The sequence below is a fragment of the Idiotropiscis lumnitzeri genome, chromosome 19, assembly GCF_059441095.1.
Source record: "Idiotropiscis lumnitzeri isolate Australia: NSW breed Sydney's pygmy pipehorse chromosome 19, RoL_Ilum_1.0, whole genome shotgun sequence".
NCBI lineage: Eukaryota > Metazoa > Chordata > Actinopteri > Syngnathiformes > Syngnathidae > Idiotropiscis > Idiotropiscis lumnitzeri.
The window spans coordinates 639414-667320 of NC_142409.1; the positions used below are offsets into that span (position 1 = coordinate 639414).

Consider the following 27907-nt stretch of genomic DNA (forward strand, 5'->3'; position numbering starts at 1 on the left):
GAATGCCAAGTGGGCAACATTTGACACATAAAATGATGCTATACAATGTTAGCTAAGATAATGTGAGAGTTAGTCAAATGGAGTACTGCAGGAAGATGACTTCAGTGGAGCGGGTCCTCGCTCAGTTGATCAGAGCCGTAATCTCCATAGCAGCACCTCTGAGTATGTGGTCAGCCTTCTATCTTGTACCGGTCAGTTGCTGCAGAATCAGAACAGCCACTTCCAAATTATTTACCATCGCCTAATTCCCAAGCCAGGGGAGAGGGGGCAGAAAAGAGAGTAGAGGCGGCAAGTCGGGAAACTGGGGAGAGAAAAGAGAAAAGAAGCGGAGTGAACAGGCCAGGAAATAGTTCAACTAAATGCACAGGTGTATAAATGCATCTTTAACAGTGTTTTGAACATTTCTACTGAGGTGGCGTCTCTAATATCTGTGGGTAGTGCATTCCAAAGCATTGGTGCCCGAATAGAGAACGCTCAAGAACCTGCGGACTTCTTTTTGTCTCTCGGGATCACTAAAAGAACAGCATTTTGTGAGCGAAGGTTTCGGGGCGGAAGATATGGTACCACAAGGTCAACGAGATCGGAAGGTGGTAGGCCGTGCAATATTTTATAGGTAAGTAGCAAAACTTTAAAATCACATCTCAAGTGGACCAAAAGCCAATGGAAATTGGCTAGTGTTGGGGTAATATGATCGAACTTTCTCGTCCTAGTCAGGACTCTAGCTGCGGCATTTTGAACGAGCTGCAGACTTTTAGTACTTGACATGGAGAGACCCGAGAGCAACATTAAAACATTACAATAATCGAGGCGAGACGTAACAAAAGCATGGATGAAGAATTCTGCGTCACTAGTTGATAGATTTGGATGAATTTTAGCAATATTGTGCAGATGAAAAAACACAGTTCTTGTAATATCTTTATTATGCATTTTAAAAGACATAGTTGAGTCAAATATAACACAGAGATTTTTTGTTGAATCACTTTGGGCAATATTACATTTATCGATACTCAGAGTGGTGCCTTTGAATAGGTGCCGATGACGCGCTGGTCCAATGATCAGCATCTCGGTTTTATCTGAGTTAAAAATTTAAAGACATCCATTGTTTAATCTCTGCAAGACATGCCTCTAATTTAAAGCAATTACGCAGATTTGTTATTTCCAGCGGTATATAGAATTGGGTATCATCAGCATAACAATGAAGACTGTTATATTTACGTATAATATCATCAAACGGTAGCATGTAGATGCTAAACAATAGAGTTCCAAGTACTGCGGAACTCCACGTGATATTACAAAAGTCAGAAGTCACATTTCTATGAATTACACGGTGCGTCCTCTCTAACAGATAAGAATCAAACCAAGAAAGCGCTGAGCCTGAAATGCAAACATACGTTTCAAGACGTTTTAATAGTATGTTATGATCAACGGTGTCAAAAGCGGCGCTAAGATCGAGTAAATGTAATATTGATGAGGTGTTGGCGTCCATAGCTATGAGAGCCGTCTCAGTAGAGTGGTCAGCTCTAAAACCTGATTGGAAAGGTTCAAATTGATTATAAGCAGTCATATTTGCATTAAGTTGTTGCTTGAATTTCTCAAGAATTATTGCAATAAACAGAGGATTTTGAAACCCGCCTATAGTTATTGAGACTCTCTGGATCAAGGTTTGGTTGTTTAAGTAGAGGTCGGATAAGGCCAGTCCTAAAAGCTGCTGGTCCTATACCCGGGATAAGCGATAGATAAATTATATTTAAGACAGATGGTCCTAGGATCGTAAACAGTTCTTTAATTAGTTTGCTAAGAAGCGGATCGAGCACACAAGTTGTCGGTTTTACAGCACTAACCAATTTTGTTAGGCTTTCAAGATATACTTTTTTAAATTGAGATAAGGTTGTTGAACATTTATCAACCTTAAGGCCCCTATTAACACCATTAATTGCGGAATTCAACAGGATTTTAGGAACAGTGTCTCTAATCTCATCCCGAATGCGCTTCTTCAGAGTTAAAGAATTGCATGAAATCGTGAGCTGAATAGGAAGAGCTATCCGACGTTGGCTGCTGTTATGTTAGCATTGCCACGGTATCAAATAAATATTTAGGTTTATTTTAAGTAAGACAATTCATCTAGAGAAAAATTTAGTTTGGGCTAAATCGAGTACATCCTTGTATATTAGTAAACTATCGCACCATGCCTGATGGAAAACCTCAAGTTTGGTCGCACGCCCTTTGCGTTCAAGCTTCCTACATGATACATTAATTATGCGCATTTCCTCTGTACACCACGGAGTAAGCGTCTTTGGACGAGTTGCAATTTTTAAAGGTGCTACGGAGTCAAGCACATTTAACAGAGCGGCATTAAAGTTGTTTGTGAGATCATCAATCAAACCAGTATAATTAGGAAACGAAGCGGTTGCCTGAGGGTGAAGCTCAGAGAGCGCAGTGGTGGTTGAAGAGCCAATATTGCTTCTTCTATAGCTTTGATTGTGGTCAGGACAATGTCAATAAGCCAAGACTTCAAATTTAAGAAAGTTAATGGTCAGATTTAGAATTAGAATTAGAAATCCCTTTATTGTCATTGTACTCAAGTGTGCAACGAGATTAGAGGGCTCCCCTCTCCAGTGCAATACAACAATAATACAGACAAATATATAAATTAGATAAATAAATAAGAGAGTGCAATGGAATTTAGTACTGAATAGGGTATATAAAAACACATCACGATGCTGTTCTGCAAGGTAAAGGTGTTCTCGTGTGTGTGTGAGAGTTCAGAATGGAGATGGCTCTCGGAAAGAAACTGTTTCTCAGTCTATTGGTCCTCGATTTGATGCATCTGTAGCGCCTGCCAGAGGGCAACAGGTCGAACAGGTGTGAGTTTGGGTGGGTATTGTCTTTGACGATGTTGAGAGTCCTTCTGAGGCACCGGGCGGTGTAGATGTCCGACAGTGAGGGGAGAGGGCAGCCAATAATCCTTTGGGCTGTTTTGACTGTCCTCTGGAGCCTCACTCTGTCCGCCTCAGTGCAGCCGCTGTACCAGGTGGAGACACAGTACATCAACAGGCTCTCGATGGACGAGTGGTAGAAGGCTAGCAGCAGCTTCCTGTCCAGGTTGAATTTCCTGAGGACTCTCAGGAAGTGCAGACGCTGGTGGACCTTCTTTACCACTGCTGTGGTGTTGTGAGTCCAAGAAAGGTCGTCGGAGATCTGTACTCCCAGGAACTTGAACGTGTGGACCCTCTCCACACACACGCCTTTGATGCAGAGGGTGGGCGGCACCGTCTTGTTCCTCCTGAAGTCGATGACGATCTCCTTTGTTTTTGCAGTGTTAAGGTGCAGTCTGTTGTCCTTGCACCAAGCTGTCAGTCTCTTTACCTCCTCTCTGTAGGCTGTCTCGTCACCTTCCGAGATCAGACCGACCACTGTCGTGTCGTCAGCAAACTTGACGATGGTGTTGTTGCCGTGGGCCGGGCTGCAGTCGTAGGTGTAGAGGGTGTACAGGAGAGGGCTCAGCACGCATCCTTGAGGGGAACCGGTGCTCAGCATGCGGGTGGAGGACGTGTAGGGGCCGAGCAACACAGTCTGGGGTCTGTTGGTCAGAAAGTCCTTAATCCAGATGCGTGTGAGGGCAGGGAGGTAGTATATGGTAAAACGATTACGTTTGAGGATGCTAAGCCTCGGGTTAATGCCAAATCTAAAGTATTACGATTTGTATGCGTCGCTTTATCTATTATTTGCTTGAAACCAATTGTATCAATTATTGTCTGAAACGCCATGGTAAGTGGATCCGACTGGAGATATTATCTGCATGTGTTATCAGCCACAAATTCAGAAAATTCGTCTTAAAAGCCCGAGTACGAACCAGGGGGACAGTAAAGAACTGCAAGATAAAATGGCAGCGCGGCTTGAATTGCATAATGAGAACTTCAAATGTTGTTTATTTGAAAAAATTGCTAGAACGAGGGCTAAGTTTCAGATCAGATTTGGAAATTAGGGCACACCTGTTCCTTTCTAAAATGATCAATAGTTGTTAAAAATCTTAATTTTTGTGTTCAAAAGTGTTAAACAATACTTGGAATGAATCTTTCAGTTCTTTCTTTAAGTTCATCCAGAATATCCTAATTAGTGTGCGGCACAATGGGGTGACTGGTTAGCACTTCCGCCTCACAGTTCAAACGTGCAGGGTTCAATTCTGGCTCCGGCCTTCCTGTGGGGCGTTTGCATGTATTCCCTGTGTGGCTTTTCTCCAGGTAATCCAGTTTCCTCACACATTCCAAAAATGCATAGTCGGTTGATTGAACACTCGAAACTGACCTTAAGTGTAAGTGTGAATGGTTGCTCGTCTTCTGTGTGCCCTTCGTTTGGCGAGTAGTTCAGGGTGTACCCTACCTACTGCCTGAAGATTGTTGGGATGGGCTCCAGCCCGCCTGATACCTTTGTGAGGAGCAGCGGCTTAGATAATGGACAGATGGATGGATGGATCCTAATTTGTATGCCTTTTTAAAAATTTAATAACTATTGTATTTTCACAACCATAAGGCACACTTAAAAGTCCCAAATATTCCCCAAAACTGACGAGGCGCGCACTTTGTGTATAGACTGAGACCCATAGATCCATAGACATGCCGTTCTCTCAAACAACGGGCCTGACGCCTCTTAGGGCATTTGGAATTGCATGTTAGCACACCCTTGCTGGTCAAAGTCTAAGACCTATGTGCGCAGAATTAACTGTGACAAATAAATTCTATGAGTACGTTTTTTTGTGATGGTTTGAGACAGTCAGGTAAAACAGACCAGTATGTACGTGTGGGAGAAAGCTGGACAAAAGGGCAGCTGTCCACGATGTTGTAGTCTGTTTTATCATTCATGTTATTGCAAGCAAGACTGCAAAAAAAAAAAAACACTGCCCAAAGCACATTACTCGCGTCTCTCTAAACAGCCATCTGATTGGCTGAGGCTGATTGGCTCCCAGAATCCATTGGAGTAATCTTTTTGTGCTATTTTTATTTTTCGGGGGAATATGAATGGTGTGAGAGATGCAGGTTTTGTGTTAATTTTATTTCTTTGTTTCATTATTTGCTTGTATGCTGTTCAGTGATAGTTTTTGTTTTGATTTAAAACCGTGACTCTAAGGAGTGTGGTGACTAGTGACATCCCTCCCCTGACATTGCTCATGAGAACCCTTATCGCATCTAGAGTTCTGCCATTGGCAAAGATGCCTGGCTCTTGATGAGAACTAGCATGCGCGAGCTATCATGCGCGAGCTATCATGCGCGAGCAATCATGCGCGAGCAATCATGCTCAAGCTAGCATGCGCAAGCTAGCATCCGCAAGCTAGCATCCGCAAGCTAGCATGTGCTCCGTGGTGCGGCGCGTCCAGTTATGTGTTAGATTCAGAAATAGCACCCACAACTGACGCTGCGCCCATTGATACAGCGCATCTTTTGGCCGTGAAAATATGGTATATAAAGAATTTGTTTTCTCAACAATTATTCCCTGCCAGTCACTGATGTTTAAAATTTTGGGTACGATATTGGGGTATTTTATGCAGATATCGTATCAAAGTCATTTCTTACTTTTACACCATTTCCCTCTCAGTTTCATCATCAACTTTACTCATCTCTGGAGGCATGTCGTTAAAGGAGCAAATTACCTTTGCAATGTTACTATTGGGATCCATTAGATTTTCCTTCAAGGCATCTTACTGTGGCGGGAAGAACTGTCCCTTATGTTTATACGACATAAAAGGGCTCATAGTAATGTTACAAGTGGTTGTGAGTTGTAGTAGATTGACATTTATTATAATTCGGGCAAAGTCTGTCGTTTTACCTTAAGATAAGATAAGATAAGATGTCCTTTATTAGTCCCACAATGGGGAAATTTGAGGTGTTACAGCAGCAAAGATATAGATCACACAGAGTCGGCGGCGTAATGTAGCCGTTAATGTATAACATTAGCAGCAGACATTCAGAAAAAGCATGCAAATATACACAGTATAAACGTATCAAGTGTAAGGAAACACTCCTAATGTTTGTCCATTATACGGAGGGGGAAACGCTGTAATGATAAAAACTACTGAATGATTGAAAATACTGCAATCATAAAAATATTGCAATGATAAAAGTACTGTAATGGTAAGAGTACTGAAATGACAGAAAAGTACTGCATGATAGAAAATACTGCAATGGTAAAAGTACTGCAATAGTAAAAGTACTGCAACGATAGAAAAATACTGCAATGATGAAAGTACTGCAATGGTAAAAGTACTGCAATGGTAAAAGTACTGTAATAGTAAAAGTACCGCAATGATAGAAAAATACTGCAATGATAAAAGTACTGCAATGATAAAAGTACTGTAATAGTGAACATCCTGCAGTGGTATAAATACTACAGTGATAGAAGTATTGTAATAAGAATACTGTAATGGTAGACAAAATACATCATTGGTCAATATTTAAGTACACCCTTGGCTGAAAGTACAGTAGTAGTTAATATTGCATCCTAGGACTGCACAATTGCACTAATGCCCTCCCGTTTGTAGGCCTGACCCAATGTTCTTGTTAAAAAGTCTGACAGCAGTTGGCAGGAAGGAGCGGCGAAATCTCTCTTTGGTACAGCGAGGGTGTAAAAGTCTGTCACTGAAGGAGCTGTAAAGTGTTCTCAGAGTGTCATTGAATGGGTGGGCTGGTTTGTCCATCATTGATGACAGTTTTGCCGTCATCCTTCTGCCCCCCACTGAGTCCACAGAGTCCAGGGAGCAGCCCAGGACAGAGCTGGCCCTCCTCACCAGTTTGTCCAGTCTCTTTTTGTCTCGGCCCGAGATGCCTCCTGCCCAGGAGACCACTCCATAGAAGATGACTGATGAAACCACCGAGTCATAGAAGTTCCTGAGGAGTGTTCCCCGAACGCCAAAGGACCTCAGCCGCCTGAGTAGGAAGAGTCTGCTCTGACCCTTCCTATAGAGAGCGTCTGTGTTGTCGCTCCAGTCCAGTTTATTGTTCAGATGAACACCCAGGTACTTGTAAGTTGAGACTCTCTCAACGTCTGTTCCCTGGATATTCACTGGTGCAGGTGGAGAGTGCCGACGCTTGCGGAAATCCACCACCAGCTCTTTGGATTTCCCAGCGTTGATTTGGAGGCGGTTCTGCTGACACCAGTCCACGAACCCCTGCGTAACCCCTCTGTACTCCCGATCGTCATCGTCAGTGATGAGGCCGACAATCGCAGAGTCATCAGAGAACTTCTGCAGGTGACAGGTTGTGGAATTGTATTTGTAGTCCGAGGTGTAGAGGGTGAACAGGAAGGGAGCCAGCACAGTTCCCTGCGGCGCTCCCGTGCTGCAGAGGAGCACGTCAGACACACAGTCCTGTGTTCTCACGTACTGTGGCCGGTTTGTGAGGTAGTTGTGAATCCATGTGATGAGGTGGTGGGCCACTCCCGCCTGCTCCAGCTTGTCTCCCAATAAGGCGGGCTGGATGGTGTTGAAAGCACTTGAGAAATCAAAGAACATGATCCTCACCGTGCCCCCCGCCTTCTCCAGGTGGAAGAGTGAAGTGTGGAGCAGGTAGATGATGGCATCATCCACACTGATGCCAGGCTGGTATGCAAACTGGAGTGGGTCCATTGAGGAGCTGACCAGGGGGCGCAGATGGACGAGGACCAGTCTCTCCAGGGTCTTCATCAGATGAGACGTCAGCGCCACTGGTCTGAAGTTGTTGAGCTCCTTCGGATGGGGTGTCTTTGGAACCGGAACCAGGCAGGATGTTTTCCACAGCTGGGGGACTCTGCCCAGCTTCAAGCTCAGGTTGAACATGTGCTGGACGATTCCACACAGCTGGTCTGCGCAGGATTTGAGGAGCTGGGAGCTGATCCCATCTGGGCCTGCCGCCTTCCTCGCCTTCATCTTCCTCAGCTGGTTCTTCACCTGAGATGTTGTGAGGAACAAGGCTGAGCAGGAGGAAGTGGTGGTTGTCTGATGAGGCTGGGAACTGGAGCCTGTGGAGAGAGAGAGGGGCGAGAGAGGGGGAGAGAGGGTCCTGTTCGCAGTGGCAGGAGGGGTGGGTGGGGGCTGCATCAGGGAAGCCTGAGCGGGGTCAGACATTTGATCAAACCTATTGAAAAATAGGTTCAACTCATTTGCCCACTGAAGCCCCCCCCCCTTCTGGGTCTTACCTGCTTGTCCGTGGCCTGAGATGGTCTTCAGGCCCCTCCAGACATCCCTGGCATTGTTCCGCTGCAGTTGTTCTTCCATCCGCATCCTGTAGGACTTTTTCCCCTCTCGGATCCTCCTTCTCAGCTGACGCTGCACTCTCTTCAGCTCGTCCTTGTTGCCTGAAACAAAAGCCCTCTTTTTCTCCTTCAGGAGAGCTTTAATGTCCGGTGTGATCCAGGGTTTGTTGTTGGAGAAACATCTTACAGTCCTGGTGGGAATGGTGTTCTCCATGCAGAAGTTAATATAGTCTGTAACTGTGTCTGTTAGACCATTAATGTCCTCACCGTGAGCTTCGCTGAATACCTCCCACACAGTTGTGTTGAAACAGTCCTTCAAGGCCTCCTCGGCTTCTCCGGACCATCGCTGAACTGTGCGTGTCACAGCTGGCTGCCTGCGGACGAGAGGTTTGTACACAGGCAGGAGAGCAACCAAGTTGTGGTCAGCTTTGCCCAGCGGGGGGAGGGGCAGTGATGTGTACGCCTCCTTGGTGTTGGCATAGAAGAGGTCCAATATTTTATTGTCTCTGGTTTGGCATGTTACATATTGTGTGAATGAAGGCAGAGAGGAGGAAGGAGAAGCATGATTGAAGTCACCAGAGATAAGGAACAAGGCATTTGGGTGCTGTGTTTGTAGCCTGCTCACAGCTGCATTCAGTACATCACAGGCTGTCTCACCGTTAGCAGAAGGAGGCACGTACGCCGCCACCGCGATCACATGACTGAACTCTCGCGGTAAATAGACCGGACGCATGCTAACAGCTATCATCTCAATGTCCCGACTGCAAAGTTGATCCTTAACAGTTATATGCCCAGGGTTACACCATCTATCATTAACAAACACAGCCAGCCCTCCCCCTTTTCTCTTACCGCTCTCCAGTGTCCTGTCCGCGCGTAGTATTTGGAAGCCGTCCAATTCCACGACGGCGTCCGGCGTTAGCTCTGTTAGCCACGACTCCGTGAACACCAGCAAGCTAGCCTCCCGGACAATCCTCTCGTGCCGGGTTAGCGCTGTTAGCTCGTCCATTTTGTTGGAGAGGGATCGAACATTCCTCTGCTCATGGGGCCTCTCCCGTAGTGCGTGTGACTCAAGGTGAAAATAGAAAACAGGCAGCTTACTGCTGATTGGCTGCACAAGGAACCAATCAGATGGTGATGTGTTGAGGGTGGGCGGTAGAGAGAGAGAGAGATGCAAATAATCGGTAAAATGTCAAATATTGGCCGTGAAAATCGGCCCGACCGATAATCGGTCTACCACTATTATAAAATCTGGAGGCGCTTTTTACCCCCCAAACAATGCCAAATGCAGCTGTAGATACAGAGTGTACTGGAACCTGTCACAGACTCTTGTTGCCATGTGAGGCAAATTCCCACATATGCCCACTCTTCTATCTCGCTCTTGTTCTGTTGGACCCTCAGATAAAGGACAAGTACAGCATTACAAGATTTTAGTCTGCTCTGCGTGCAAATATTTGAATTCTTTACACATGGTACTTGACCTGGTTAGGGACGATTACAGGGAAGGATGAAAACCCACTTCTGGCCTTGCTTAGTCCATCCTTTTTATGAAACTTATCATCTTCTACCCACACAATGGGCATCTGTCTGGGCCAAAATGCTCATCTCTGCTATTTTTTTCACTGACTTTTTTAAATTACCGTATTTTCACAGTCATAGGACGAGCTGCCTCAAAGGGCACAACACCTGTTGAGGGTGCTATTTCTGTCTTTGAAGCACACACTGGGCGAGCTGCCTTACAAGGCGCTAGCTCAGCTGCTTTAGCTCAGCTGCTTTTAGCATAGCAATAGCTCGGCTCCTCGCGCAGACTCAGCCCATGGCAATTTACTTTGCCTCAATACCATAAGCTATCGCCACATTTCAAAGACAGTTGCCATGATACCATTGACAATCGCTATCATTAACAATGACTCTAACCAATAATAGGTATCATGGCAATAGTCTACAAGACTACGTCAGGGGAGGGACTTCACTGGTCACCACACTCCTTAGAGTCACGGTTTCAAAAAAAAAAAAACTCAGCATACAAGCAAACAATGAAACAAAGAAATAAGATTAACACAAAACTTGTATCTCTCATGCCATCAATATACCAAAAAGAAATAAAAATAACACAAAATTATATAGCAATGGCTTCTTGGGAGCCATTAGAGCAATGCCTTCTGGGAGCCACTCAGACTCAGCCAATCACATGGCTGTTTAGAGAGATTTGCATGGCTGTTTAGAGAGATTTGCATGGCTGTTTCGAGAGATGTGCTGTTATGCTTTGGGCTTTTTGTCTGTTGTCTAAACCTGGGACGTTTCTTGCTTGCAATAACATAAATGATAAGACAGACTACAACATTGTGGACAGCTGCCCTTTTGTCCAGCTTTCTCCCACACCATCACCCAAACACCATAGTCACATAATGTATAGTCATGGTCACTTTGAAGCATAGATGACTCCCACTTTCTCCAGCAGGGTGTGCTAACATGCACTCCGAACAGCCCAATGAGTAAAAGGGTTGATGGTCGCGAGTGATACTTTGTCCATATAATGAGCGCAGTCGCCTTACAAGGCGCTGTGTTAGTTTAGGGGAAGATTTGGGACTTTTAAGTGCGCCTTATGACTGTGAAAATACGGTATATTTTACCCATTTTATATACCCATTTTACCGTTGTCTGTATAAAATGTTTTTTTTGTAAATAGAGATGTAAATGGTAAATTGCCATTTTCTCGAGTAATTTTAAATAAAATAGCACATTTTACACACAGACGCGTGCGCACGCACCCACACGGTCACACTTTTGTTCACAAGATATAAGCATATGGCAGCAAGCCAGTCAGCAACCAGTGCGAGGAGTGAACTACTCAGTTTTGTCCAAGTTTGTCAATATCAGCTCTAATTGAGGGTCTTATCGAAACACAAAGTCTGAGTCTAAATCTTCACTCTCTGTTTCAGGTTTTTAACGAAAGATGCCGAATACACTACACGCCTCCCAAGGTGAAATTTTGCCAAGTTCCATCCAAATGACTGCAGCCGAAACATAAACTCTGACCAACCACCGCCTTCTTGGCTGCAGAATGACTGCTCTTTTCTCTCTCTCTCTCTCTCTCTCTCTCTCTCTCACTCTCACTCTCTCTCTCTCTTTCTTTCTCTCTCTCCCTCACTCTTTCTTTCTCTCTCTCTCTCTGTCTCTCTCTCTCTTCTCTCTCTTTCTTTCTTTCTCTCTCTCTCTCTCTCTCTCTCTCTCTCTGCGTGTGTCTCTCCTCCATTTCACTCATTCCCAATCGGATATTGTGTGTTTTAAACAACCATCTAAGCGTGCGTGGTGATTTGCTGATAAATGTTGTTTAAAAAATATTTTTTGTCTTTCTTTTGTCAAAACAATATTCTGAAATATTTTTTAACACAGTCCAAGGTTATGCGATTATGCGTTTTGTCAAGCAGACCAGCAGAGAGCAGTCACTGCTCAACACAAGGCTTCTGGCATGCTTTTCTACTGTCAATCAGCTCCCACTACCCTTGTAATTAATTCCCAACTAGGGTGTCATTGCACACAAGTGAACTGTATCAGGAGTGCCATGGGGAATTTTTCCTAAATCACCTAATTATTCCTAAAATTATTCATTAAACACAAATATCTTAATCTAGCTAAGCCAGTGAGACAGTGACAATCAGCACAATTAAATACCCTTAAAATGGCATTAATGACAGGTCTTATGTATCCACTGATGCAATTGATAAAGAATGAATCATGGGTAAATCAGCTTTGTGTTCAATAAGCCGGTACAGGTATTTTTTTGAGTAAATTAATGTGAGCTTTTCATTATTTCAGTATTCATAGTTTTGTGAGCTTTTTGTTTGGTGGTGTTCCGTGAGATTATTCTAATGTAAAACGAGCATTTTGGCTACACCACCAAGTCATGCTAATTGAATAAAAACCTCTCTGTCAGCTCCTGTTGTTATGATCGCGGGTGGAAGAGGAGGAGGAGGACCCAAAATGCAGGGAAGCCAAGGCAAGGGTAACTTAAAGGGAATTTAATTAACAAAACCAAACCGAAAGGCGAACAAGGTACTTGGAACATACAAACGTGACAAAGTGCAAAATAACAAAGACTAACAAAACGCGTCTGGGCAGAACTAAACAGGACTATGACACAGGGACAGGAACCAGGGATAAGCGACCGTGACAAGGAAAAATGAACAATGAGCATGGCCGTTGAACAAAGAGCGATAGTGACATCCAATAAAGGGCAATGCACCGAGTAGTCCGCGCCGGGCGTTTAAGTAGTGAAGGTAATTAAATGAGTCAACGAGTATCAGGTGCGTGGCTGGTGAGCGCGTCTCTCCCGCAGCGAGGTGATCAAGGAGTCCATGAGTAACAGGTGCGTGGCTGGTGGGCGCGTCTCTCCAGCCACCACGACACGCGCTGGAAGGGAACGCCCTCACGCCCGTTGAGCAAACGTAAACAAAAACATGACATGACGGAAACGGACCATGACACCTGTGAGGATACAAAAATGAACAGGAATGCTTGTTAGCTCAATATCAACTACTAGTGTAGCAAGAGGGATGCCAATAGGCACAAAAATACATAAAATAATAAAACGAATTTAAAAAATACAAAAATATATTTCAAAATGAATTTAAAAATCAATAGCAGCTGTGCGCAACTGAGAAATTCTATAGCCGTCACACTGTTAAAACACGTAGTACAATTTACACTTACACACAATTTACGACAAGTTTCTTGAATCTGTTATGAATGTGTGTGTTGAGCAAAGTGGACCCAACAAAACTGACTGAGGCAGATATCAAAATAGAGATTTATTTAACTAAGGGAGCACGTCAGACGTGATTAAGAAAAAACACAAAAAAACTACACTAAACGAAACCAGCTGCAGTACACCGAATAAACTAACTAAGGTGAATGGTTGAAACAAGAGGAGCTAGCAGCCAAAAACAAGACTAACCAAATAACCGAGAAAAACGAAGCGAATACTAATAAGTAGTTATGTGTCCTCGGTGTCGAAACTCCAATGCGTGCGCCGAGTAAACTGGGAGCAAGTATTTGAAGCTGTTAGGGTGCGCCTGAAGGCGAGTTGGAGGAAGGACCCAAAATGCGAGGAAGCGGAGGAAGGTGTAACTTAAAGGGAATTTATTAAGTGAATCAAAACAAGGACAACCAACGTGGCAGGGTGCAAAATAACAGAGGCAAACTAAACGTGACTAAACTGGACCAAGGACAAAGGACAAAACACGACGGGAACGAACTAAGCGGGGATATGAAACGGGACAGGGACAGGTGACAAGAGCTGGGGGCATGAACGAGAGCAGGGATGGTAGTGGCGTGCAGAATCGCAAAAGCGAGGGCAGCGATGTCGGGAAAGAAAGGCAATGCACCGACGCTGAGCTGTCGGCACGGGGTGGTTAAATAGTCCGGTAGTTAAGGGAGCAGATGGGAGTCAGGTGTGCGAGGCTAACGGGGAACAGGTGCGTGGCTGGTGGGGACGGAGTGCTGAGGGGAAACGCCCCTACTCAGCTGACAGAAACCAAAACAACCACAAAGACGCAAAAACAACAACGCCCTGCCATGACCAACACGTGTCATGACAGTACCCCCCCCTAAAGGGACGGATCCCAGACGTCCCAAAACAAACAAAAAAAATTGTCCAAAAACGAGGGTGGGCGGAAGGGGTCGGGAGGCGGGACCACGGCCCGCGTTCGAGGCCGGTCTGGCGGATGTCCGGGAGGCCAGACCAGCGAGTCCCTTCGTGGCCATTCAGGCGGCCGTCCGGGAGGCCAGACCAATGAGTCCAAGAGTGGCCATTCAGGCGGACGTCCGGGATGACCCGAACGCCACATGGAGTCGGTTGACGAGGCTGAGCCGAGAAGTGGCGGCGGGAAGCCGGATACAGCAAAGGCAGGAGCTTGGGGCGGCGGCGGGCCGGGCGCAGCCGAGACCGGAGCTTGGAGCAGCAGCGGACCAGGCGCAGCCGAGACAGGAACTTGGAGCGGCGGCGGGGCGGTCGCAGCCGAGACCGGAACTTGGAGCAGCGGCTGATCGTCGAGCGCCGTCGAAACAGGGACTTGGAGCGGCGACTGATCGTCGAGCGCCGCCGGGACAGGAACTTGGAGCAGCGGCTGATCGTCGAGCGCCGTCGAAACAGGAACCTGGAGCGGCGGCTGATCGTCGAGCGCCGCCGAGGCAGGAACTGGGAGCGGCGGCGGATCGTCAACCGTCGCCGAGGCAGGAACTTGGAGCGGCGGCGGGTCGTCGCCCACCGCTGAGGCAGGAACCAGGAGCGACGGCGGCTCGTAGATCGCCCTGCCATGACCGACACGGGTCATGACAGAAGCACGCACAGAGAAAACGCTCGAGTGACGTAGGTGATGACATTCGAAGCCTCGTGCCGGTTCAGGAAGCGCGTCAAGAAGCGCAGTTTCTGATTTAATCGGCAACAAAACGTCATGGAGGTTTTCCGTTTTGTGAGGATTTGGGTACGTTGTGTGAGAAGTTTGTAATTCGCTTGCTGATTAATAATATGAACTTATTACTGTTGTGGAGCCATTCAGGATAATAAAGAGCTTCCCCTCCCTGTTTGGGAACACTTTGATCTTATTACTACGAAAAACGGAATGAAAAAAATACACCAGAATCAATTTAATGGGATGACTTGTTACTATAGTGATGGGATGCATCAAAAATAACATAACTTTAGTGGAATTAGTTAAAGCAATGATTGCCGATTATTTAGTCACATGTGGTTAATACGTAAAAGGGCCAACAAATCATATGTATTAGTGATGGGTAGATGAGGTATCCTGTATCGTTTCGACACAGTGACACAATGCATTGACACTGTGTTGACACTGTGTTGCTGAATACTGACACCTGGTGGACTTGCAGGAAACATTTGACAGGGTCATCTGACACTGATCTGTCAAACTAATTTTATCCAATTCCATTGATTAGCGACGTGATGTGTTTTTATATATCCTATTTCGTATTACTTTCCATCGCACTAATTATTCCCTTATCTAATTTATATATTTAACTGAATTATTGTTGTATTGCACTGGAGAGGGGAGCTCTCTAATCTCGTTGCACACTTGAGTACAATGACAAAGGGATTTCTGATTCTGATTAGGCATTTGCTTTCACATTATTTTTACATACACATAAAAAAAATCTTTGATATTTGAGACGCAGTTGATAAATTAAGAGAACATCTGTCTGAATGCCCAAGTAAAAGTGTTGTGAATGACAATGGACTCATTGTAATTAAAGATTTTTATTCCAAAAAATTAGTTTCTCCAGCGTTTTGTTATTCAGTCTATTTCTTTTTTTGAGGCAATTTCCCCCGCCTTTGAGAAGATCCTCTCACAAGGCACTGAAGAGGCCGGTGTGCACAACGCCTGTGTGGCTAATATAAATCGGTGAGGGAACGTTGCCTCCATGGACTTCCAGTATAAGAGCGGGTCTTCCGTACGTGCAACGTGTCCTGCTGACATATAGCGCTGCACCTCTGAGTGTGCATCAACAGTGACGTCTTCCATCTTGCGGATCTTTAACGCAAAGTAACGCGCCAATAACTCGATGCTTGTTTTGAGCGTCCATCCTGTTGACAGATGCGCTTCCTTATGAACATAGTTTGGCGCGCGACCGCTGTGTGGACAAGATTCTGGTAGTGGTCACGTGACTTTCTCAACGCAGTACGCGCACCGACACGGGGTTTGCCCTGGAAGCTCGGCGCGCGCATCGACGCCTCGGTGTCGTTGGACCCATCACTAGTAAATAAATATAATGTTGAAATATAATTGAATGCAAAGCGTAAACGGTACTACTCAAATTTTAAGGCTGAATAATGTTACGCTTTTTCGTCTAGTTTTAATTAACGACGTCCCCCCACCTCTACATGCGAATGGTACGGTCCATTAGTCATCGTCACATGATAAAGCGGTAGGGTCCAACCTTGAAGACGCTCTTTAGTTTATTTTTTCCAGCGACTTTTCTCATAACGGTACTTTATCAACGCTAAGATGATGTGCGGAGGGCTTGCAGATGTTATAAATGCCGACGAACAGATTCAGAAAATATGCGACTCGGTGAGTTTGGGTATTTGTATTTTTGGTATTATTTTTATTGTTGGCTGCTTTGAGAGTAAACATTGCACATATAAACATGAAAACAAAATAAGCTTTACCTAACCAAATAACTTGCAGGTAAAGTCTCAAGCTGAGCAAAAAAGTAAGAAGACCTACGACGTCTTCGTCGCCAAAAGTTACAAATTACAGGTTGTGGCTGGGACCAACTACTTCATCAAGGTAAGCACATCATCACACATTTTGTTGCAGTTTGGTTTATATCATTTGGGCCCCCCTCTGTAAAGCAAAATAAATCTCACAAACTCAAGAAACGAGTACTATCCAGTCAGTCGCTGTGTCAGCGGCTGGTATGGGAGTAGGAAATGATAGTTTGTCCAATCACGTAATACCCACAATGAGTCTCGGTGACATGACGTGGAGCGCTCTAAAATGAGCGGCGTCCTGCCAGAGTTGAGCAGTAGCTTACCCGCTAACTCCATCAGTGATGCGGCATTGACCCTATGGCTCGTCACTCTTTTCCGGGCAGTCAAATGAGAATATTCCCCACCACCACAGCCTCAGAGGACAAATTCGGCATTTTCGGCTGTGCAGCTGTTACAGGGACCATTCTGTCCATTCATCAAGGACTCTATGATTTTACTCTCCCTCCTGATGCCAATGAAAAAAGCTTCATAATAGCAACTCAATGTTCATGTACTATAGGTCTCGGACCATTCCTCAGAGTTAATAAACAAGAAAAAATACAAAAAGAAATGACTTTACTGAGCGCAGTCCGTAAGAAGAACTTCTAATATGTGAATACAGCTTATTTTTGTTGTGAATTGGAATTAGTGGGCTTTAAAGCTGAAAGCAAATTACTGGAGATGGGCACTTTGCCCTTTCTTGCTAGTCCGTTCTCTGTCCTCGACCTGGGAACCCTTCCATCCTTATTCATAAAAACAATTGTCCCCTGTACATCGTCATCCTTTTAAAGCGTTTCCGTCCTTACCTTTCAGCAGTCCACCCACTTATCTTGTGAGTGGATTGAATTTTTTTGCTACTGATTAACTCATTAAATACCAGCCATTTTCACTGGAGCAACCCGCTCAATCCCAGCGTTTTCCTGGGTTTTGACTAATATTGCAAGGCCCACAGAATATTGTATTCTAATGCTATATAGACATGGAGCACACCAAAAGAAAGATGAGACTCTCTTCTTTCAACAGAAAAAAGTTTGTTTCTATCTTTTTCCATTCTTGAGCAATCGCCATTTGAAAATAGCTAAATTTCATGAAAACTCCAATCCCTGGGGAAAAAACGGAGAAAATGAGCTTTTTGTAAACTGATGCATTTCGACCATAATTTGAACTTTGAGACACTATTATTTATGGCTTTTATGACACCTCAAATAATGCATGCCTTCTATAAAATACCAAAAAAAAGCACAAAAAATATGTTTTTGATAACAAAATAAATTTATTTGCACATAACAGAAAACGACTGAACTGTTGAACTATGTACAAAAATGAAATACATCAGTGTCATACATACTTTTTTTTTGTGTGATATAAAATAAAACCGTTGCCTTGATGCAAGGGCACACAACATTTTTTCGATTTTCCTCGGTTGCCATCCATTGTGTGTGAAGCCATCCGGAACCACTGCTTCCTGATGCACAACCTGTAAATATAAACAATTGGAAATATATATTTATTGCTGCATTTTATTGCTGGCGTGTGAAGTTTCATATTATAATTTACCTTTCTTTGCACCAACAAGACGAGGAGGAACCTTCTTGCCGCGGGATGCACAATCTGTGAATTGTAGAAAGTTTGTATGATTACTACACCATTCAGTATTGCTTCCTCGTCGGGGAGGAGTCACGCTTGCTACAAGTGCACATTCGCTCGCATACTTCCTAGTCGGAGTTGAGCTATGCTTGCGTCTAACTACACATTCACGCAACATATTCTTCCCGCAAGATGCATGATATGTAAAATAAGTGGATATAAGGGCTAACCACATGTTCAATTGTAACTTGCGAGCGTTTATTTCCCTGTTCGGGAGGAGTTATGCTTGCTTGGAAGCGCACATTCGCTCGCTCACTTCCTATGCTCGCGTCTAACTACACATTTACGCGACATATTCTGCGCGCAAGATGCGTGATATGTACAATAGATGCATGATGGCTAAACACATGTTCAATTGTAACTTGCGAGCATTTACTTCCTCGTCGGCGAGGACTTATGCTCGCGTGTAATTGTGCAATAGAGGCGGCCGGACGAGGAAGTCAGCGAGCAAGCTCGCGTCTAACTACACATTCACGCAACATTTTCTTCCCGCAAGATGCATGATATGTAAAATAAGTGGATATAAGGGCTAACCGCGTGTTCAATTGTAACTTGCGAGCGTTTATTTCCCTGTTCGGGAGGAGTTATGCTCGCGTGTAATTGTGCAATAGAGGCGGCCGGACGAGGAAGTCAGCGAGCAAGCTCGCGTCTAACTACACATTCACGCAACATTTTCTTCCCGCAAGATGCATGATATGTAAAATAAGTGGATATAAGGGCTAACCGCGTGTTCAATTGTAACTTGCGAGCGTTTATTTCCCTGTTCGGGAGGAGTTATGCTCGCGTGTAATTGTGCAATAGAGGCGGCCGGACGAGGAAGTCAGCGAGCAAGCTCGCGTCTAACTACACATTCACACAACATTTTCTTCCCGCAAGATGCATGATATGTAAAATAAGTGGATATAAGGGCTAACCGCGTGTTCAATTGTAACTTGCGAGCGTTTATTTCCCTGTTCGGGAGGAGTTATGCTCGCGTGTAATTGTGCAATAGAGGCGAGGAAGTCAGCGAGCAAGCTCGCGTCTAACTGCTCATTGACGCGACATTTTCTGTCCGCAAGATGCATGATATGTACAATAAAAGCATTAGGGCTAAAACCACATGTTCAATGGTAACTTGTGAGCGCTTACCTCCTCGTTCGGGGGGGATCTGGTGAGGACTCTCGGCTGCTTTGGCTATTGTCCGAAGGCAGGCGATGCAGGCCGCAAGGCACGCGCAGCCTCTTTAGACGCCTCTTTGTTGTGACGACGATGAAGCGTCATCCTCTCAACCAAAGCGTCTCCAAAGCCTTGATGCTTTTAGGAAGCTTTTTTTTACAAAAAAACATTCCTCGATCGTCATTTGCTTGGAGGATTTCATTGCTAACGATACTAATGCGACTGCTGCTAGTGCTGCTGCTACCCACGCTGCTCTCCACGCTTATAAGTCTACCCCAGGATCCCGCCCCCCCATTTGTACCTCTGGCGCAGATTCAAGGCGAATTTTCTGCACCTCTGCCCCCTGCTGGGTGATTTTTACATGATTCACAATGCGGACAAGGCTGATTCTCAGTCAGAGGTTGCATCAGACCCTTATGTACACTATGACGCAAAAAAAACAAAAAACGTATTTATACGTCTTTGGTAGAGGGCGCCATTGCTTTAAAAGACGTATTTATACGTCCAAGGGAGTAAATGAGTTAAGTGTCAACCAAGATTTATTTAGCGGTCATGTGCCAACACCTACCAGTCGGTCACCAGACTGACTGGTAATGTGTAAAAAAAAATTTTCCATGCAGAAGACGAGTGCTTCTTTTGTCAACTTGAAGTGAACTCACTCTTTCCTGAACAGGCGGTCGAACCCGGGTGTCTGCTGAAAAATTTAGAAGAAAAGAAAAATTATCTTCATTGTAGATGTCCCAAGAGTTTGTGGCTCCCATATGCAGTCTTTTATGAAATAGTTCAAATAGCTCTTCAGTTGCTGACACAAAATGTAATCTGTCCCTCCTCAATTGCCCTACATTGACACAACACAACAGGCATGACGCTTAATGTAGGAAACTAAACGTTTAAAAACTGGCATCAATTATCACCAACATTTCTGTTGACATTTGTAGTTATGCTCACACCAACCTCTGAAAATGTTAGCGTGATCGCCCAAGTAAGACGCTCATCACTACAAACCTTATTTCACCATTGAGAAAAACATGTGCTGGGATACTTTATAAATTAATGTGCAATATCAATTCTGACGTCTCTGTATGGATGTGTGTTTAAACTCACCCCCAACATACACTGTAATGGCAAATAAAATAATAATGTTGTTAACAGCCCACTAATGATGCACTCTAAGCATTGATGGACATAAACCTTTAGAAATTAGGGACGCCATTTTGGTAGCCTGGCGCCCATACGCTCAGCATATAAGGCAGCGTAACTTCTGGTCCAGCATGTTTGGGGCCATGTTATACCTGTCTGGGTATGCCGTCCCACAAAGCATTCTTGCCTCCAACGCACATGCTAATATTGAGAAAAAGTACTCCGTGCATGGCATAAAAACGAGCACTTCTTTATTTTCATGCTGGGGCATGCGTTTGTGTATTTGGTGGACGTGCTACATCTCACTGGGTGTTCCTGCCTTGCCCCCTAGCCCATCTTGCAATTTGGTGACCAAAAGTTGACTTCATTTTGGACGTCCTAAAATGTGATATATTTTACAGCGCAGGTGGTCTAATGCGATTTTGGTGTGTTTAATCAAGGCGCAGCTAGTCAGATATGGCGGTTCCGTGGATGTGTATGGTGGATCTCATGGTATTTCATTCATAAACATTCAAAATATCTTTGACTCATTGTAGAACTCAATTTGTTGAACAAATTTTAACCATTATCTTAATAATATTTTAGTAGCACCCCCATCTCTATGGGGACGAGAGTTATGCGAGGGCGGTCCTGCACAGACGCAAGATCAGGAGGTGCAAGGCGATCTCCCACTTGCCCACAGCACACGCACACGGCTGACTAAATCATCTTAAAGGGGATATATTACAGTCTAGGTGCCGATGTCATACATGAATTATAGCGAGTCTAATTTCTGTTTTCACGTCAAGCACGGGGTACTTGGATGTGCGGTCCGTACCGCCCTGACTCTCATGCAAATTAGGGATTCACCAAGTAGTCACCCCACAATGGAGCTCAAATGCTCCATTATGCAGTCTAGCAAAATATCAAAACATTCTTCCATCTGAAAAAAAAAAGTTTATTTCTACAGTTTGTTATTCTGTAGTAATCTGCACTATAGGATATGCAAGTTCAACTGAAATCCTGTTTCTGGAAAAAAAAAGAGAAATCAAGGGTTTTGTGAAAAGATATATTTCAACATTCAACTTTGACACCAACACGTTATGCTTTTATCTTAAAAGCAATTTTGATGGGAAAGTAATTATGTATTTACAATTTTAACATTTGCACATGTGTGCATGCGTTAACTTCCATCACAAGAAGTAAATATTTTTGAGGTGTGGTAGGATGTAAGCAAACGGTGACAGTTGTTTTGTGTACAAACAGTGATAAGTCAGTGCCAAAAAATGTTTCACCTTTTGTTGCCCTGCTGACAGGCAGAATGACAATGATTCTGCTACTAAATTAACAACCTAATGTAAGCCAATATCTGTTTTATTCCTAAAATACATTACATTTTTTATTTTTTTATTTTTGCAGTCACACGACATTTTTAAAAGATTACACTAACCATTTGTTCCTTATTGCACTGTATCATACCAGTCTGATAATTGCATTCAATTGTATGCACTGCTATCTATAGCTGCTCGACTAATCGTGATGACGTCAATGTGTAATTTGAATTGTTGACTAGTTTGCAGGGCAAGTTTGAAGTTCAAGATGAAACCGTAGCAAATGAATGCGAAGGAAATTACACTGATTCAAGATGGAACAGTACATTCCACATAATAGACAGGCTCTTGGAGCAGTGCCGCTCTTAGGGGTCACTTTTTCAGATCCTGAGGTAACGCCAAGGGGGAAACGCAACTTCAACTTGAAGCCAGACCACTATGTGCTGCTTGAAGAACTTCTACAAGGGTTGGCACCTTAGCGGACCGCAGTACTCAACCATTCTAGGTCTTCCACTGGTGCTTAAAGGGCTAACATGGTATGTATGCCAAAGTAAATTTGAGAGAAGCTCAGGGAAACTGTTTATTACCAGTGCAGAAAAAGAAATAACACAGACAAAGACAACCCATTCTTGCAGCTGCCTTGGACCTTGGAAAGCTGAAGTTTTGGTTTCCTGACGATGGCATCAGAGTGCAGGAGGCTATTGAAGTGTAAAGGATGCTTTTGCACATAATCATGGGCAACTGCAGAGAACCAGTGACTCAGGTAGAGTTGAAAAGTGTGCTCTGGACTCTCTACCTCGGTCTGACACAGACAATTGTAAATAAGGAAGAAGTGTTCCAGGAGGAATAATAGTTTCAAGTTGTGAGAAATGATGTCCAGATATACTTTGGAGGGGCTCCAGTCAGTAGAAAGGATAATCCTCTCAAATGGAGGCATGAAAATGATGGACATTTGCCCCACACTATCAAAGGTAGCAAAATCTTTAATCCGTCCATGCCTCCATACCATCGGAGTAGATCTTCTCTGCAGCAGGGAACATCTGCTCTCAAAAGCGAGGAAACCTTTCACCAGAATATATAGAAATGCTAACTTTCCTGACAATGAACAACAGTGTTCTATAGATTAGGATTGGTGGTGGAATGTATTACAAATTGTGAGCACTGAGCACAAAATGCACTTTTTTGTTGCCTTTTGGTGAGACAAAAACTTAATTTTTGTTGAGGATTCATTTTTATTTCGATTTTGATGCAGACCTCATTTGCTTTAGTAATATTTAATACTTTATATTGTGATTAAAGTTTTCTTTTGCCCAAATTTACTCATCTGATAGCTCGGTCTTGTAAATGTAAAAAAATGATTATTGAAATTAATTATAAATTGAAATTGAAGTGTTTTTTTTATATGCTGATATTTTGTTTTATTAACAGTAATTATATATGTGCAACACTGCATAGATTTTGGTTCCATTTTCAAATGTACTCCGCATTTGTTACAAATATTAAAGGCAGCAGTGCTTAATGAAAAGTTCAGATGTACTATCAGCTTAATTGTCTTTGTTTGTAGATTCCACAAAGAATGCTGGTACAAGTTTTATAAATTTTCCATTAGAAATTTGTACATACCTTAAACAATTCAAGCTATAAGTTAATAATGGTTATATAAGAGCAGCTGCTTGCTTGCAGGTGCAATATGCTGCCATTTGCATACCGTCACACACTTAAAATAATGGCGTAAGTCATATTTTGACCCAAAAACATTTTTGCCATAAACATCTCAGGATGCTAGCCACCTCTGCTAAAATTGGCTGCATCAGTAGTAAAACACAATTCATTTATACTCCTGAAATTAATAAAATTATTAATGCATATCATCCGAATTTATTTACGTGTTTAAAAAAAAAAAAGACTATTTTAGGAGGCTTCAGTCTTATTTAGTCTTTTTGTGTGCTCTCAGGGGACGACTTTTTCCGCTGCGTTCAGCCAATCCCAAAAGGAAATTCCTCTTTTAGAGTCAGGAGTCCCAAAATCGATCTGAGTCCCAATCTTGTGTAGCCCTAGTTGAAAAGCACAATGAGGTAGTAGAACGCTTGTTGCTTGCAGCTCCACTTGATTGCCCATGTGCTCCCTCGACGCCGCTCTCCCTGCTGCAATAACTTGATTAAAATGATCATATTACCAGATAGGTATACAAAAGCGGACTAGCGATCCTTATTATTTGAATCAGGTGTGCTGTAGCAGGGAGAGATGGAAAATGGGCAAGAATAGTGGCCCTTAATGAACGGGATTGAAGACCTTTGGTTTACAAGCTAGTGAGAAATTGTCTTAGGCCCATGTGTCCAATGCAAAAATGCAAAACTCATTTAACCCGTGGCTGGCACTAAGCAGTTTGATAATGGAGGGGGAAAAAAAGAAAAAAACAAACGATTTAACACAAGGTTGTGAATGAATCAATTAATATGCATATGACATGGATATAGTTCACCAAGAAAAACATTCTCTCAGCTATGCCATTCATATCTGCTGCAGTTCACGAGTATTCAAATACTCAAAATAAAGCTGGTGTGACCCAATACCAGGACGTGACCATCCTTACTTGTGTATGTACTATTGCTGAAAGTGGTTAAACTCCATAAAGGTAAAAACAATTGTCAAACATCACCCAGATGGCCAGTGTTTTGAAGGGTATCAATCGGTATAATAGATTGATATAATCTACACTAGTTTATTAGCTGGTCTACTGTTTAGCTAATGTTAACTAATACTGAGCAGTAATATTTCTCAACAGCGCCACGTTGTTGTTGCTGTGTCAAAAGCAGTGCTTTATTGATATGGGCCAACGTTGACCATCTCATGGGCCCCCTTCAGTCGAGACCCTAGGCAATTCCCTGGGTTGTCTGTAATGTCATGGCAATTCAAGATCGACAACAGTCGAGCATGTTTGTGTACATTTGCCATTTAGAGAAAGCTGCTCCAGTGTGTGCAGTTACTTACGACTTGGCGTATACTGACACTTTTTGAGATGCGCTCCTGAAGGTTGATTTTCATATACTTTTGTTGAAGGTGCACGTGGGAGGAGACGAGCACATCCACATTCGCGTCTTCCGAAGTCTGCCACATGCAGGGTCGATGCTGGAGCTGACCAACATCCAAGAGTCCAAGACACATGCTGATGGTATTGAGTACTTCTGAATGACCAACACTGACAGAAGTCTCCCTATGTCTCTATACAGTAACTAGTGCATTGCAATTAAACACAATATAATCTGCTATGTGTTGGAATTCTTGATCATTTTTAATGAATTTATTTATAAAAAAGAAAAAAAGATTTTGGTGTATGATTTGAAAAGCTTGACACATACTATATACCATAGATGAGGTTATTTATGAATATGCTCCCTCTACCATTTTTGCTTCTAGTTGTAATAGTTAACTAGCAACCATAAATTTAAAGCGCTCCTTTTGCTGATGCTTGAAACCATTTGTTGTAGAACAGTAGATCTTTTGTACGTGCATGAAATATATTTGATTTACATTAGTTCAATTTGGGAAAAATATATATATATATATTCACATGAATTTAATTACATAGGTAATATGCCCAAAATGTACTGTTGATATCCACCTTCTTCCACCATGCATAAAATAACAATGTTGCTAACAAGACAATTGTTTGCATTTTTGCAAGTATCTTTTGAAAATAGTACCAAGACAGTTCGGAAAAGTCACAAATTGTAGGAAAAATGTTGCTGGGTTACCAACAGACAAGTCATCGCTTTTTCTTTCTTGTACCGTCCACCCACTCTTGCACATCAAAATGAAAGCACCACTAAAAACATGAAATCGCTGTATTGTTTCTGTTTTAAAATGACTTGATAAATGGGCTGGTCTTTCTGCATAACCACTCGCAGTTAGGTCAAATCAGAGTTCGACATTTCAAAACATGGCCTGGGGCTAACGTGACTTTTAAGTGACCCGAAGTTCACTGATGCTTACCTTACTGATTTCATAAATGCCTTGAAATCCACTTTGTTTGTTCACGGGTATGGTTTGATCTAATCACTAATACTAATAGAGGCACGTCACTGATAGGCGCCCCTCTAATCCTCTGGGACAGGTGTTGTGCCAAAGTACTTACCCCTGAAAAAATCTGTATCCCTTGACACGTGAGTGTGCATGCATTGACTGAAGGCGGAGCGATGTTACTACGTTTGTTTTCATTGAAAGGCATGAAGAATATATAATTTGGTGTTTTTGATTTGCTGTAATTTAAACTAGGTTTTGCATTAAAGTGGTAGTATCCGTCGGTGTGGTTTTCAGCACACCTTTTGCTACAATTTAACACGTAAAGTAAGCGTTTGACTTCGCCGAAATTGGGGGGAAATTACCTGCCTTTGCATTTGTTAGGCCAAAATAGTTTTGCAATCAATGAAGCGACTACAGTGAATTTCAGTGATCGAACACAATAAAAATGGGAGAGTGTTCGTGAAGTGGGCCATCATGTTTCCAGCGGGATCAAATTTAAGTGGAAAGATACATACAACTGGTCTCCTGTTAGAGAACACGTAATTGTATTCCAATTGGCTGATTTGTTTACTTTTTTTTGTAACCACCGATAGCCGCGTCAAGAGTTGCAAAAGAATAAAAACAAGTCACTCGCGTTCTGCGTCGTACTCGAGGCATTCAATGATCACTTGTACAGTAGGACATCCGTAAACTTATTCAAAGCATCAAACAATTACGCGACTCAAAACAATATGAATATTATGGCAGGCACTAACCTCACAGGTGATCAAACAGGTGAAGCCCAACGATCAAAGGACTAACTGTGTATTACTGAGATCTTTTTGTGGAACTGCAGCAAGTATGAGCAGGATCCCTCTTTCTCAAGCGAAGTTACCAGGGGATACTGATTCTGGCAGGTGCTGCCAGAATAAGTACCTCCAATCCAATCACAAAAATATTAACCCCAACCATCAGGTGACTTATTCTGTGTACTTATTGGATCATCTTGAGTATGTGTAGCAAATTTGCACAGGATCCCTCTTTCCTAAGCCAAGTTACTGGGGGGATACAGATTCTGGCAGCACCTGCCAGAATAGGTGCCCCCCCCTCGAACCACAAAAATATTAACCCCAACCATCAGGTGACTTATTCTGTGTACTTATTGGATCATCTTGAGTATGTGTGGCAAATTTGAGCAGGATCCCTTTTTTAAGTAAAGTTACCAGGGGATACTGATTCTGGCAGCACCCGCCAGAATAAGTACCCCCCTCCAATCACAAAATAAATACCATTACTATGAGCACCGTATATGCCCTTTCATCACATACTGAATACAAATTTTTTTTTTTTCCCCATGCGAAAAATGCGCACCATCTTTCAGCCCAGCTTCAGTTTTTATAGGAGTTTTTTATATCAAGGGTAATGTAGGTTGAATCGGTGGAATCGGTCGTCCTCGCTCCCTCCCACGGCACGGGTCCACGTCCAAGGGAAGGTCCTCCCCAGGTTAGTCATCGTCTGGATAGTTGATTCCCGTCTGGTCCCCAAGATTGGCATGCCAAGGCTGGCCTTCTCCGGCGGGCAGTCTCTCCGTCTCTCTCCCCGCTGGCATTCCTCTGTAATCTTGTCGGTGTGCGTGTGTATATTCAGGTATAAGTGTATGTGCAAGTGTGTATGTCCGTGTGCTCCGATCTCCAATTATGTCTTTCGGAATGTGATTTTTGCGATAGCGTCTATGTGACACCTCCAGTGCCAAATTTGGTATGTTTGCATCTCTACAGCCAATGTGGAGAATGTACTTCGTCGTATTTGTCCATGAAGTGCTGTGAATGTGAGGGCAGCTCATGGAAATGCTATTGTTTTGAAACAATTCTGATACTGCTTATGATCAATTACAGCATCAATAAGAGTGACTAGTAGCGAGACTGATACCCAATCGCCAGGCTACGATGGGTTAAGTTGTCTGTTATATCCAATCAGACAAGCATGAACTACAATGGGTCAAGCTGTCTGTTATATCCAATCAGACAAGCGTGAGCCCTTGAGTAGACACTGCTTATAATCAATTACAGTATCAAATAATATAATAGTCACAACTCATGATCAATTGCTATGACTTATTATTAACTTCAGGATCGCGGATCGTCGGCGACTTACATGGACA

The 27907-nt window shown here is 43.4% G+C and overlaps 2 protein-coding genes and 1 pseudogene across 4 annotated transcripts in view; 2 read left to right on the plus strand and 1 right to left on the minus strand.

Moving 5' to 3' along the window:
* mix23 (mitochondrial matrix import factor 23) overlaps positions 1 to 11894 on the plus strand; it is a 49803-nt gene extending 37909 nt beyond the window's left edge. The window contains exon 6 of one of the 3 annotated variants that reach the window (XM_088282833.1): positions 11160 to 11891. Coding sequence is in view for 2 of the 3 variants with exons in the window: in XM_088282832.1 (XP_088138958.1) it covers positions 11160 to 11231 (72 nt within the window). In the remaining variant the exon portion in view is untranslated. Of the gene's footprint in view, positions 1 to 11159 lie in introns of all 3 variants that reach the window. The other 2 variants (XM_088282832.1, XM_088282834.1) reach the window with 2 other exon arrangements.
* LOC148317956 (uncharacterized) lies at positions 242 to 5623 on the minus strand (annotated as a pseudogene).
* A 4091-nt stretch (positions 11895 to 15985) lies between the features above and the next one.
* On the plus strand, positions 15986 to 25011 carry LOC148317957 (cystatin-B-like). The gene is made up of 3 exons (XM_088283340.1): positions 15986 to 16310; positions 16428 to 16529; positions 24805 to 25011. The coding sequence occupies exons 1-3, from the start codon at positions 16245 to 16247 to the stop codon at positions 24931 to 24933; spliced, it is 297 nt and encodes a 98-aa protein (XP_088139466.1). The 5' UTR covers positions 15986 to 16244; the 3' UTR covers positions 24934 to 25011.
* Positions 25012 to 27907: the final 2896 nt, after the last annotated feature.

Bases quoted from the DNA above. Each gene is read 5' to 3' on its own strand.
- LOC148317957 (XM_088283340.1), top strand. From the start codon at position 16,245: ATGATGTGCGGAGGGCTTGCAGATGTTATAAATGCCGACGAACAGATT. The intron at 16,311-16,427 runs GTGAGTTTGGGT...AATAACTTGCAG, and splicing joins TTCAGAAAATATGCGACTCG to GTAAAGTCTCAAGCTGAGCA. The intron at 16,530-24,804 runs GTAAGCACATCA...CTTTTGTTGAAG, and splicing joins GGACCAACTACTTCATCAAG to GTGCACGTGGGAGGAGACGA.